Below are 14,261 nucleotides of genomic sequence, written 5' to 3'. Positions count from 1 at the left end.
TTAATTATTTTATATATGTATTTATGTATTATGTATATTATATTGTATTATATTTGAACCAGTTGAATTTATATTCCTGAGAAAAAATCCTTTACCACATAGGTTATAAATAGGGTAATAAACACAATTCCTAAGCAAAAATACATTAGAAAGAATAAGATACATTTTTTTTCTTGAAATCTTTCTTATCTCTGAACCAAGTATCTGTTAGAAAATATTGGAGTCACATTTTTAGACATCTTTTAGCAGTTTACTCCTTTTTTTTTTTTTTACAAAACAAGAATGGCAATGTTGGAATATTTTATTACCAGCCTCTGTTTTCTTATGGTGGTTCCCATTCACTTGGTATATTCTAAATTTATGCATCAAATTCAACACAAAAGCACAATTGCGTTGCTCTCTGAAGTCCAGCAGCCAACCAGGAGGCTCGGTGTTTTGACCAGGACTGTGAGTCGGCTGCCGTAGTACATTTAGAAATGAGTCTTCCTTGAGCCCCTTTGCCTCCCTCATTGACATCAGCTCAGTCTGTCCATTTCCATTGGCTGCTTCACTTTGATTGCGGGGCCTGATCCCTCCCATGGTTCCAACACCCTGTTTGTTTGTTCTGCTGACACCCCACTGATGGCTGCCAGCCCATTGTGCCGTGCTGTGTTTGTGTTTTATGGGGAAATGTTCATGCGTGGCTGCTGTGTTTGATATTAAATCTGAAATGAACTTCAGGAGGTTTCCTGCCTTTTATTAAAAATGATTTTGGCTAGGGGCTGTGTTATCCTGTTCGTAAATCAGGTGTTCTCTGAGATTTGATAATTTAGAATTCTTATGAGGTTTTGGTGGAATAAACATTTCATTTTTCTCTGTTAAAGCTGCCTCTTAACTTTTTTATTTCCTTTTTCCTCTTCACTTCCATTTATTTATTCCGTTTATTTCCGTTTATTTATTTCCATTCATTTCATTTCATTCCATTCATTTCATTCACTTCCATTTTTTTTTTAAGTCTTCTTTTGGAAGATTTGTGCAGTTCTATCTCATGACTGTGAACATAGTGTAAAAGAAAGTCAAATGATAGCTTCGTTTGGTTGAAGTAATTTAAATTTGGTAACTTTCATGAGTCCTCCCATCCCTATTGTAAACAAGTTTCTATTTTAAAAATTTCTTAAATCCTATGTTGTATCTTCCAAAATAGTTCTCTTCTCTCCCTATTTTAATGAACCACATGTCCTAGAAATAAAAGATTGATTAGGAAAAAAAAAAAAAAAAGAAGAAGAAGAAGCCAAAGAAGCTGGGAACTCTTTCCATATGTGGTTACAAGCTAAATGAAAAGCAGAGGTATCTTTGAGGGTAATAAGGAGTCCTGTCAATTCCTCTCCAAAATGTTTGCACTACAGATTTAAAGGAAACACTTTGAGGGCACTTTACAATGCTCAGTGAATGGCCTTAAATTCTTTGTAAAATTAGGCGGGTATGAATAGAGGGAGATTACAAGTGATAATAGTACTACAAATGTCCTCCTAAAATTCAGATGATCTGTAAAAATGTGTTTACAATGACGTTTTCATAAAAGCTGAGGCATAAAATATAGTGACTTGCAAAGACATTTCACGAGAGTCTGTGATAAAATGGTCTTATAAGGTGGCCTTCCAGAGCTCTGACCTGATCTACAGATATCATTTTAGAATCTGGAAGAAAGGACAAACCACTTTTCCTTTAAGTGGTCTTTAGTAATGATCAATATTTGCAGCCAGGGTGACACTTTGAAGTTGCAATGATAGAAGGTGCTTTGATGTGCTGGTATTCCTGGCTGAAGATAGAATCATCATCTCCAGAGCCCATGAAAAGAGATTGTAAAGTCGGCGGCATCCTATTCCTTCCTCCAAACAACAGAACAAGGCAATGGCAGGCATATCTTTAGAATGCTCTGGTACATGAACAAGTGCTCCATTGAGTTTTTAAAATGTTCTGTTGAACAATCTTCACGGATTAGCTTTATTTGCTAAAGTGGTTGAATAATAAACTTTCAGGTAAAATAGACTTTAGACTCTATTCACTCAATACCTTTTAAAAAAAATAAATATTTACTTACTTATTCGAGAGAGACAGAGAGAGTGCACACATGTGCAAGTTTGTGTGTTCATGAGTCAAGGGAGGGCAGAGGGAGAGAATCTCAAACAGATTCCCTGCTGAGCATGGAGTCTGACTTGGAGCTCAGTCTCAGGACCCATGAGATCATGACCTGAACCAAAACCAAGAGTCTGAGGCGTGCCTCAATTCAATACTCTTTTTAGCTGATACAGAAGTTTAAACCTAGAGCGATCCAGGTATCTCCTTGAGTCTCTGCAAGTGATCGGAATGTGATTAGACCTAGTCTTCGGATTGGGGTACAGAACATGTTTCAAAACTCTATGAGCTGAAGGCAAAATCAAAGGCAAAACTCTAGAGAAAAGATGTTATGAAAGGTAATTTGCAACTGGGATGATACACACACACACACACACACACACACACAGTATATATATATATATATATTGGTTGTAGGATTTGGCGAAATGGAGCTGAAAATATAAAGGAAAGGGGGGATTATAAAGTGGGCAAATGTGAGGACTGCTTCTATTTTCCTAGTCCCTCAGCCACTACACAATATAGTTGACTTAAGGAAACTATTCCTAGCGAGAGGTTTGCCTAAGAATCCTTGTAGTCTTAAAAAGGACATTAGTAAATATAAACTACAACACAAAAGCTTATTGTTCAGAGGGTTTAACTTCTGAGCCGAAGATAAAAGATTACAAAATTTCCATTTCTGCTGAGAGTAGGAATCTCAGTGAACTGACAGCCGGCAGAGAGGAGAGGGACGGCTTGCAGGAAATTCTGCCAATCTCTGGGCCTCTGTGACCTTTTCGGGGAGCTGTGAACTGTTCCAATCAGGAGTCTTCATCATCACTTTCTTGACAATGACCTATTACCTCTCTCAACTGGCAGGGTACTTGGCCCATCAATTCTATGTCTTCTCATCGTCGCCTTCCTCTACTGCTTCATCAGCCTGCTGTGTCACGTTCTCATGTGGATCTACCACGGACTGAAGCCGGGCCATAGTTCTTGGCTCATCTGTCAACCTTGTACCCTTCCTACTAAGAATGACCCTATGAGTAAGGAGTATAAATAGGAACTTGTTACAGTAACAAACATCATTTTCAACTTTATAAGGTCAAATATATACATACATACCTGTATAATCATTCATATATAGCTACTTTATGGAAATAATCCATATATTTTCAAAACTGTACTTTAGGAAGCCAGTATTGGGTCCAAAAAAGAATCTGAAGACATAATTCAACTTGTAGAATCTAGAAGAGTGATCTTAAAACTTTTTGAAATCCTCAGTTGTGTGGCAGAATATCAACGCATCAAACAAATAAGAGGGGATGGATGTGGTTGGAGTGAGTGAGAACAGGGTGGTCTGTAATCTTTCCAGGTGTCCCGTTTCTGTTCTGATTCCCAGAGCACTCAACTGGAAAGTCACTTATCTATAAGACCACCTGATACAGATGTGAAATTATTACTAAGGACTAATTGGTCCTTGTTGGTCAGAAATGTCGAAGGCGATTTTTGGTGGTAGGAGCGGTAGTTTATTCGTTGTGGCTGAATGTCTCCATGTTTATCTGTTCCATTTCTTATCACGTGGCTGATCAGAAATGCACCTGGACCTGATTTATGCATGTATAGTAGGAGAAATGTTGTCTGTTCCTTCCAAGATAGTGCTTCTGGCCTGAGGGAATTTTGACTCTAATTCTTATTTACTATGCCAAAGTGGGTATATTTATTTATGTGGCCTTTTCCTGGCATAAAAGTATATTTATTTAACATTGCATTGTGTTATTGTATGTCCTTGGTCAAAACAAGAAGCGGTTGTGCTTTGATCTTTGTTGGATTGGTGGCAATTGTTATAAGTGCAGGAGATTTTATATTTTAAAGTGGCAAACAAGGCAATCTATCTTTGCTCTGTATCTGGGAAGTTTGAATAATGACTAATTTTTACTATTCTCAGATATGAATGTTTTCATTTGGCTTTTGTAATTTGGGACATTGTTTGAAGAATTTTATATTAGATATTGATCCCTTATAAAACAATGTAATATAGGAGACAATTTAATGAGGACCCATTTCAACTCTTATACAAAAGAATTAATTAAAATCTTGATATAATGAGGACTTCCATTCTTTTATTAGTTAGAATAATGCCAACTTCAACAGTAGACACACTGCAAGTTTTTAATGGCTTTAAACAATCAAAAATTTAATTTTTATATCATGTAACAGTCCAATGTTGGTGTCTCTGGCTATCCGATGGGCCTTCATCCACATGTTAGTTTTGTGACCTAGATTCCTCTCATAGTGTGGCTTTTTGCCTCTCTAGAGACCCTTTGGAATTAGCAGTCAGTTAGTCAAAGTGGGTAACGAGGTCGCCCACTTCTTATGCAGCTGGACCTTTAACTGCCACATCAATTGACATCAAGGTTAAGGCAACATCTCACCTAAATACAAGAGCATCTGGCAAATGTGGTTTATGTGGGTAGGACTTCTCAAGAACAATTTGTACTGTGGAGGTACAGAATTGTGTGGTAGGTAGTTAATGTTTCAGCCATACATCTGAATGTCAGGGACTCTGTTACAAAGAATGGTTCATTTAGATGTTGTGTTATTGTAGTGTATATCAGTTCAAATCCTGAGGAAAATAATGAAATTTTAAAAGGTGTATTGTAAAAACAGTTTTACAAACATAAGAATTGAATGAACATTGGTGTGAAATGTAATTTCTTGTTATTAAAAGATTTTTATCTTTTCAGTTATTTAATTGCTAACATTGTATTGGAAACCAATCATGGTTCTATACATTCAAACTTGCCTTCTAATATCTTTATCGTTACCCATGGTAAACATGAATAATTGTAATGTATCTGAAAGACATACTCTAAATCTCTGGAAAATGAGAAAAAGTGTTACATATTAATTTTTTTGAATGAAATTCAAGCAGATGAAAATTCACTCTCAAGCTTAATTTTATTTAGTGATGAATTTAAATAGGATAAAAATTTAAGCGTGTTTAGGGATTGAATGGTTCTTCTAATTGCTTCTCACCCTCTGTGTCTGAATTGTAAGTTTCCGTTTTAGTTCTTTGTTCTTGGTGCTGCTGTACCTACTTCCCTCACATTCTCCCACAAGCCTCCTTCAGTCCTGCAGTCTTGTAATCTGTGTCTGTTCATTTCTTACATCTCTCTACAGGTCTCTCTGTCTTCTCTTTCTGTTTATGGACTTCTTCATCTGTGGACAATGGAGAATGGTGAGATTTAGATTAGACATCAGTGGTATTGAAATTTAAAACGTTTCATTGAAAACATGCATAGCCTTGCTGTGATCCTGTAAGGAGCAGAGGGCAGGTATTTAATGCCTGAAATCAGTGGGATGACTGTGTATCTTTATGAGACAATCTGCTTGTCATATCTCTGCATTCATCCTTGGCCCAGAAATTGTCCTTAAGTTAGATGCTTCCTCTGCTACATATTTTTTTCTTTCAGTGACAGCCCACACATTTCCCTCAACTACTTGCTATGTCTCCTTAAGTGCATTTCTTTTATGTTACTAACAGTCCAATTCCCACTCACCATGGATAACTAGAGATACAGTGATAGCTAAATGACAATGAGGCAAAATCACTGAAAACACACAAAGGAATTTGTGATTCCAGCCATCTGTCATCTAATTGTTTCAATTCTGGAAAGCTATCGAAAACACTTATTTGTAATTCAATCCCTGCTAGAAATGTCAGAAATCACATAGCCGGGGGCGCCTGGGTGGATCAGTTGGTTAAGCATCTGCCCTTTGCTCAGGTGATGATGGAATCCTGCATCGGGATCCCTGTTCAGAGGGGAGACTGCTTCTCCCTCTCCCACTCTCTCTGCTTGTGTTCCCTTTCTCGCTGTGTCTCTGTCAAATAAATAAATAAAACCTAAAAAGAAGAAAAAAGAAAAAAAGAAAGAAATCACATGGCTAGATAGGATGATTCTGTGCCCAGAGCTCTGTGGGGGATTTGGTATAAGCGAGAGTCAGGGAAAGTATACAAAAATGTATGGGGGAAAAATCATGTGAATGAAAAGTATGGATTGATTTTTCTTTAAGATACACTATTACTTATCTTTTTGTCTATAACACATGACTGAAGTTTGAGGAGTGAGATAAAATTAATACCAGTGTATAAACAGAATGATTCAGCAAAAATTAATTAATTGATTGTTGGATACAAAAGAGAAATAAAAGAGGTGCTTGAGTCATTTCTGTGTCAGAGCTATAGAAAAGCTTTCAAGGTCTTATAGTGTAATTATAAAGAAAATGTGAAACAAGTATGATTCTAAAAAACTTGGAATCAAGAGGTACTTAATATAATTTTAAAATACTTTGTGTTAGGATGAATCACACTTACATTTCAATTTTATATGAATAAATAGTGCCTAGTTTATTAATAGAAATGAGAAATATTTTGAAAGTTGTCTTACTTTTTTTTTGCCTCTCACATATTAAGTTTACCATTTTCTTCCACTTCTGAATCCCTCCCTCCCCTGATCCTTTCTCCTGAATGTCACATACATGTGTTAAAATATTAATGATTATTAAATAGAAAGTGTGAAGCATCAGTCACTTCCCTTAGAAGATTCTTGAACGTAAAAGAACAGGCTTTAACAGAACTGACTGTCCTCACACCCAGTCCCCCGTCTCAAAGACAACTTTAGATGCTCCAGGATGAGTGAGTTCTGTGGTCCCCATTGTATGTGTGCAAAACTGGGGAGTGTGTGGAACTTATTTTCGTTCACACCAATCTTAGAAAATTTTGATCAAGTTATAAAACAATGTTAGGAATATTCTAAATTCAAGTAATGACTACATGACACATATAGGTTTGAAAATCAGAAATCCCTGAAACCTTCAGATGTCCTCATATATCTTCTGGAGAATCAAGCTAGCTTATGACGCGTTCTGTGTTTGCAGCAAGGAGTCTTTCTAGCCAATATAAAGCATTGGAAGCAATGGTCATTTCTGATGCTCTATTGTATAGTTGCAAAGCATATTAAGAAATGCATCCCATGCTGCATTACTTGTAAGTTTATTTGCAATGGCTATTCCATGCATGGAGAAATACACTTGGCATAAAACGTGTCACATTGTTACATTCAGCCATCAGGTATTTATATTACTTATACAAAATAACACACATGTTTGTCAGCTCATGAGAATCCTAGGGACCTTGTCCACGGAGTTAAACCAGGCACAAAGCAGCCATGATATCACGACAGGATATACGGTGAATGTGGAACTTAGAGCTGGAAGACCAGGCTCAAGTTTCAGCCCTCCCACTTAACTGTACTTATGACCTTGGCCACATCATTTAACTTTCGGAGTCTTGGTTCCCTTATTTGAAAATGGCATGAACAGCTTCAGCAACCTCTTGTTTCATTCAGTTGATGTGAATTTTGTTTGTTATTCGTTCATATTCTCTCTCATTCCACAAAGGATTTGGAATGGCATGTGTATATTTGAAGATAAAGTGTATTTGTCAGTGCTTTGTAGATTATACAAATAGAAGCTACCAGCCATTTCTTTGGGGACCATTTGGATTCCTGGGAAGGTCTATTCCTTAGAATGAAATGCTTTTAAGCAGATGTTGCAGAGACCTCCATTTAATAATTTCAAAGAAAACAAATATTTATCCACATGTGACATAGACGGGTTATGGGTACCAATTTAAAGTAAGCCCACAGGAAAAGAGGACTATCCAAGACCTTTTGATTGAAACTAAGTGCAGCTAATAATGTGATTGGATTCTCACATACTTAATGGCCTTTAATTGAAAAGACTTTGTATAATGACTAGAGGTCTTAAGGATTAAGTAACCCTTTTAATACATATGTATTTTGTTAATATAACAAATGTGCACAAACATTCAAAAAAGAGTAGAATTTATAATTGTGGGTCATTTTTATTCCGACAGTGCTTTTGTTGCACTTAGAATTGGAGGATACCTCACAATAACACAGAGGCTTTGAAATATCAGTGGTCTACTAGTCCCTTTAATTCATTTTATTATCCTGTGCCATTTGCCTTAATCTTGAGTTACTAACCGTGCTTATCTGCCCTCTGCATCTAAAGCCTCCAGAAAGATTGCTCTGGCATGGCCTAATAGCTTTTATCAGCTCACCCAGTGGCTCTTAAGCTTTGATGCTTGAAACCCAGGAGTTAACCACATGGTGCCAAGCCCTTCTGAACACGTCAGCTGCTTTCCTTGGTAATTGATTGCTGTTTATGCCAAGGCAGCCACAAACTCTTCTCCTCCTTCCCTTTGTCGGAGTGAAATGGGACATGGGGACAGAAGATAGTGGCTCTTTTGCCACACGCCTTCCAATTCTCATGGCTTAATTTACTTAGAGAGGAATTATTGGGCATGTTATAAATTGCAACAAGGTTAGACCCTTTCTCAATTTTGTCTTGCATTTTAAGCTCCTTTGATTTTTTTCCCTCTGGTATCTGTATATTATATCTGGCTGATAATAAAATTGTTAATAACCTGTACATTTCAGCTTCTCTGATGAACGTACCTGCTCTTCCTCCTTTCCTGCAAAAACTGTCCAGGGAAATTTATTAAGTGAGCTTCTGTTGTCTTCTAAATCTAAAAAAATAAAATAAAAAATAAAAAACAAAACAAAACAAAACAAAAAACCCTTTTCTAAAAATTGAAACTTTTGAAAACATTCACTTGACATTACAGTTCGTGTCATGCAGAAAAATGATAAAAATCATGGAATAACTCTTTTCCTCCTTTATGGTAAATAAAACTGCATTTTCAGTGACTACATGAGAAATACTGTCTTGCTAGGAGATTTGCAGTAAGCATATTCAACAGTTATGATTTCTCTGAAAATTAAGGGTGGAGAGATTGAGGATCCACACGCATGAGAGGGAGAGAGAGAGAGTACGCTTTCATGGTTAAAATGCTGTGACTTCCGCGAGGATCGATCAACTGACTTCTGGGTTCCCGTTTGCCAGTTGTATATCCTTAAACAGCTATTTAGACTCTCTAAGACTTCATTTCCTCACATATTAAGATGGTGATGATGCTCCTAACTCACAGCATTTTCCAAAGATTAAATGAGGCAAATATGGAAAGTACCTAATAAAATATCCGGCACATAACGGCCACCAAGTAAAAGGCAGCAGCTATTTGCTATAGTTTTTGTCATTGACAAACGGAGGAAAAAAAAAAAAAAAAGTTGGATTTTTTTTTTTAGGATTCCTTCTGCTAAAATCAATTTAGAAAACTTCCCTCAGATGTACCATGATCTTGAAGCAGGAAGCAGGGAGATTTCTTTGGAAGAGCTGAGCGGAGGCTAGAATTTGCTGGGAGGGCCACAGCCCACGTTTCAGACTGACTTGTCCCTGCTAATTTGCAGCACCGTACGATGTGACAGGACTGCCTGTCCCGGACAGGTCAGTTGCTTCACTGCACTTAACAATGTCACCTCAGTTTTTATTACCAGAAACTTTACACTTCTTAATCCCGAATCCTTGCAAGGAATAGAGATTCTCTCTCTCTCTCCCCCTCTCCCTCTCAGCTTCTCTCCTCCAGAGAAGGAGCTTAACACACCATTTGGGATGTTATAAAAACAGAAAAGATTCAAGTTTAAAATAATACTGCGAGTGGTTGAAACGCTGCACATATACCTTCATGTTTGCCTTCTTAGCCCTTTGCATTTACATCTCGTCTTTCTTTCAGAGAAACAGAATTCATCTTTAATATGCCTCATGCCACTTACTCCTTTGTATTTAATTGGCCTGGTGATTTCCTCTCCTTAAATTTAGCATATATCAATCACAACTAGCAATGCATGTTATAGTGTTAACAGAAAATTCCACAGGACCCTCTTCACACTGGGGAAGGGGAACATCTGCTACTTTTATATTAGGATGCCAGGATTTAGAGGTCGATGTGTTTCCCCATCAAGGCTTAAGGCTTTGGGGATCAGGGGAAGTGTCAGGCTCCAAGCAGCATAATGAATGGCAGTTGCTGACTGGCTAGGTTTGCCCGTTCTCAACAGGGGATAGTGCTGTTCAGCATAATGAGCTGGGACTTCGTGTCCTAAACATACCCAGCTTGGGGAGTGAGGCAGGCTGTGCCTCTCCCCCCCCCATCCCGCCCCCCAGTTCTGAACTATATTTTCATCTTGGAAGAAATGATATTGAGGTCTTCATTAGTGGCACCCAGCAGGGTTAAGGCTCCATGAGGGCCGATAAGCTGTATGGCTAAAAAACCCATCAGCCTTTGTGCAGGGAGCTGAAGGTTTAAGTTGCTTGAACTGGAAAGAGTCTGAAGAGGTGATTATGTTAAGCAAGTAATGTGTATCGGTAACATGGAATCAAATTATTAGGGTCAGTAACTTCTGGCTTTCCCGGTGCATTAAATGAAGACATAACATTGCATTTGTGCCCGGTACTTGTGGCTGCCACAGAGTGTCAGCACGGTCCGGTCATATGTACTTCACAGCATGTCACCTCTAATTTCATGGGATTATCTGCACTGGTGCTTTAATAGATACTCATGATCTTGAGCTTCCTTTGAACTCACAGCAGGGCAGTGCAAAGTCATTATTACGAGCCCTTCTGTGCTTTTTGTGTTATATATAAAATTATCATTACTATCATTTGGAATGGTAGATACATCTTGCTCTCATACATTTAGAAATGTACAACTTATTTGCTGATAAGGAAGTTACTGAAGGGGAAAAGCTGAATGTGAAAGACTTTCCTGGGGTCTAGGATTAGAAAGGTGTCGAGACAGTAAATTAGTATTCGAAAGGTATATGGGCCCATGGTTCTCAAAGTTTGGGTACTGGCCAACAGCAGCTCAATTGCAGAGGAACTTGTTAGAAATGCAAATCCCACTGAATCAGAAACTCTGAGATGGGATCAGCAAACTGTGTTTCAACAAGCCCTCTAGGTGATGCATGATCAAGTGTGAGAAACACTGTAGCATTTATGGAGCACAAGAATGGGACGGACCCATGTGTTCTGGGGGTAGAGCAGCAGACAAGACAAATGAAGTACCTGGTCCCATGACCTTATTAAGTTACAAAGCACTCTGTAGTACTTCACCCTGATAAAATATGCATACACAACAGAGCCTGTAATTATCATACATACTATTTTATTCTTTATTTGAATTAGCCTGTTATCAGATCATCTTTGCTGTCAGAGAATGACTAACAAAAGATGACTAATAAACAATTCCTTTGTGCATTTCAGAAACATCCCCCTTGCCATATGTATATCCATGGCCATCGTCACCGTTGGCTATGTGCTAACAAATGTGGCCTACTTTACGACCATTAGTGCCGAGGAGCTGTTGCTTTCCAATGCAGTGGCGGTGGTAAGTCCAAGTTGGAAAAATGCCAATTTGAATTTAGGCTAATGAATTGATGCAATTTCATAGTAGTTCCCTCCAGCAGCAAGTGTTTTGAAATTCAGTAATCTTTTCTTGACCTGAATGGTCATGAGCACTTAAGACATTTAGGGTACACCTTGGCATACTCCATTTAACTGATACAGCCCAAATCCTATATGATTTCTCTGCATTGTCCATTTTGTGTAAAATGTTTCCCCATATTCATGCTTGAAAACACATTTTTATGTGTGCATGTTGAATGGAAGATAGTGTTCTTCCGACATGACTTTCAGGATAGGTGGGCAGTTGGGTAGTTCCTGACTTTAAATGAAGGTATTTTTTGGTATGAAAATTGTAATTTATTCTGTACCCTTTCCTGTTTGTAAACTTTTCAAATGCTAACTTAAAGTCTTTTTTTCCCAACGTACAACTTAAGGATTTCCAAGGGATTGACCGTATATATTTGCTTGTTCTAGTATATTTTTCGAATACCAGTAATGGGATATTATTAATTTTTGGAAATATTGAGTTATTCAAAGTTAAACAGATGTCATTGCTATAGCACTTATCAGAATACTTAGGATACTAATGTGCAATTTAGCTCTGTAAGAAGTGGATACTCATAATTTTATAGCATTTTCCAAAATTTATTTGACTTCAGGACCGTCTTTGCTTTCAAAGTTCATGTTATCGGACTGTTATTCTGTGACACATACTTTTTTTTTTTTTTTTTGTATAAAAACTTAGCTGGTAAGGGGGCATTTATTCATGACCTCATAACAATGAAGGGTGAAAAAATAACTTCCCATCACTAGATGTCAGTTCTTTTTAAAATAGTCACTATTACCTCATATTGGCAATACCCATAGGGAACAAATTATCTCATTTCATGTGAACCTATGTACGTGTCCACTGTATTAAAAAAAAAAAAAAAAAAAAGACTTTGCCACTGCTATAATTCCTACCAGAAACCCAGTGTCCAGAGCTTGCTGATGTCAGGTCAGTCATTTCAGCTTAGTAGAAAGGGCAGTATTTACTCTGTGAGCGGAATGTGGTCCATTAATTACACGGCTGCATCAAGGACAACTCAGAGAATCCCATGTAGTTTTTTTTAAAGATTTTATTTATTTATTTGACAGAGGTCACAAATAGGCGGAGAGGCAGGCAGAGAGAGAGGAGGAAGCAGGCTCCCCGCTGAGCAGGGAGCCTGATGAGGGGCTTGATCCCAGGACTCTGGGATCACGACCTGATCCGAAGGCAGAGGCTTTAACCCACTGAGCCACCCAGGCACCCCTCCCATGTAGTTTGTGTGTGTGTGTATTGTGTGTATGTTTTTTTTTTAATACATCCTTTATGGAAATTTGCAGTGTTGCCTATGTCGTGGCATAAAAGGAAATTCCAGAAGTTTTGTTGTTTATCTTTCGTATTTTCTGTGGCTTGATTTTCCCAGACTTGTATTTATATCCTAGTCTTTTTATAGGAAGCCACAGAAGGAACTGGCAAGTACCTGAGAGGGAGGAAGGGACTCAATAAACAGATATTCAGCTACTGTGATTATTTGGAGCAAAAGATTTTCAGAACTGCTCGTGTATGCAGTATAAATGATTGAGTCATCAGTCATGTCTCACTGGTACTTCTGTGTCATAACAGGAGAGCTGGTGTAAGAAACAAGTATCTGTGATACTTCTCAGTGGACATTTGTATTTCACTATCAAAATGTGGCTTTCCAGGCTACAGAGAAGGCATTTTGCAGAAGGATTTCTGTCTCCAATAGGACAACTTCTAAGAACTGAGCTTTTTCTACTTACCAGAATCAGAGAATGTGGATACCACAGTTGATAAAGATTCAATAAATGGATCGTTGCTTTTTGAAAGTGGAGAGAAGGTGCTTGTTTAGACCTTTGCCCATAGTTTTGCAAGAAGCAATGCCATGGTACTTGCTTTTGATTATTGTCTAAGAAGTTAGTCTGACCCTAACCAAAAAGAAGAACTATAAAACATACACGTATCAGCAGGCTAAAAGAAAGTCATAGAGTGAGTTTGGCCTAAATTGCTTCATTTTATTCCACTTTCTGGCAGAGCATTAATTTGCTTCGTTCTGTCTTTCACTAGACCTTTTCTGAGCGGCTACTGGGAAATTTCTCATTAGCAGTTCCGATCTTTGTTGCCCTCTCCTGCTTTGGCTCCATGAATGGTGGTGTGTTTGCTGTCTCCAGGTGAGTGAGTTCAAGCATTTCCAGAAATGCATTTCTGTTTTTGAGATTGGATGTGATAAGGGTAGGTTTAAAAAGAAAAGAAATAGTGCCTCCAAACCTGTTGTTTTTAAAGAGACATGTAAGATCCAAGTCTTGGTCCAAGTAGCAACAGCACGTCCCATTCTGCCCATTAGAGGGCACTGCTTGTCTACTCATAGCCCATGCTGAAGCCAGACGTGGAGCTTTTCTTTTTTCTTTCTTTCTTTCTTTCTTTCTTTCTTTCTTTCTTTCTTTCTTTTTAAACAGTATGTCTACAGAGTCTAACAACAGTATTTTATTTCTGGTGATAAAATCTTTCGTTTCTCTAAAGGTGACAAGAAAAAAAGTAGAGTAAGAGACACCAGAAATCACCACCCCATCATCCGTATACCTTTTGTTTTGATGCCAAAGCCCCTTTTATTTTAACATAAGATTAAGATCCAATCAGAAAAATGTAAATGGTGTGTGCACATGGGCATGTCTGTGTTTGTACGTGTGTGTATGTGTGCATGTGTTTGTATATTGGGCTGGATTGGATTGATAGGGCA

The 14,261-nt window shown here is 37.9% G+C and overlaps 1 protein-coding gene across 1 annotated transcript in view; it reads left to right on the top strand.

Moving 5' to 3' along the window:
* SLC7A11 (solute carrier family 7 member 11) overlaps nucleotides 1-14,261 on the top strand; it is a 75,829-nt gene that overhangs the window by 44,363 nt on the left and 17,205 nt on the right. Inside the window, exons 7-8 of the mRNA XM_059395542.1 lie at nucleotides 11,341-11,464; nucleotides 13,592-13,695. Of these exons, the coding sequence (XP_059251525.1) occupies nucleotides 11,341-11,464; nucleotides 13,592-13,695 (228 nt within the window). The remainder of the gene's footprint in view (nucleotides 1-11,340; nucleotides 11,465-13,591; nucleotides 13,696-14,261) is intronic.

Source organism: Mustela nigripes, chromosome 1 (genome assembly GCF_022355385.1).
Source record: "Mustela nigripes isolate SB6536 chromosome 1, MUSNIG.SB6536, whole genome shotgun sequence".
NCBI classification, from domain to species: Eukaryota; Metazoa; Chordata; class Mammalia; order Carnivora; family Mustelidae; genus Mustela; species Mustela nigripes.
The sequence above is the reverse complement of the archived record's forward strand: the minus strand, read 5'-3'. Positions and strand labels throughout refer to the sequence as shown.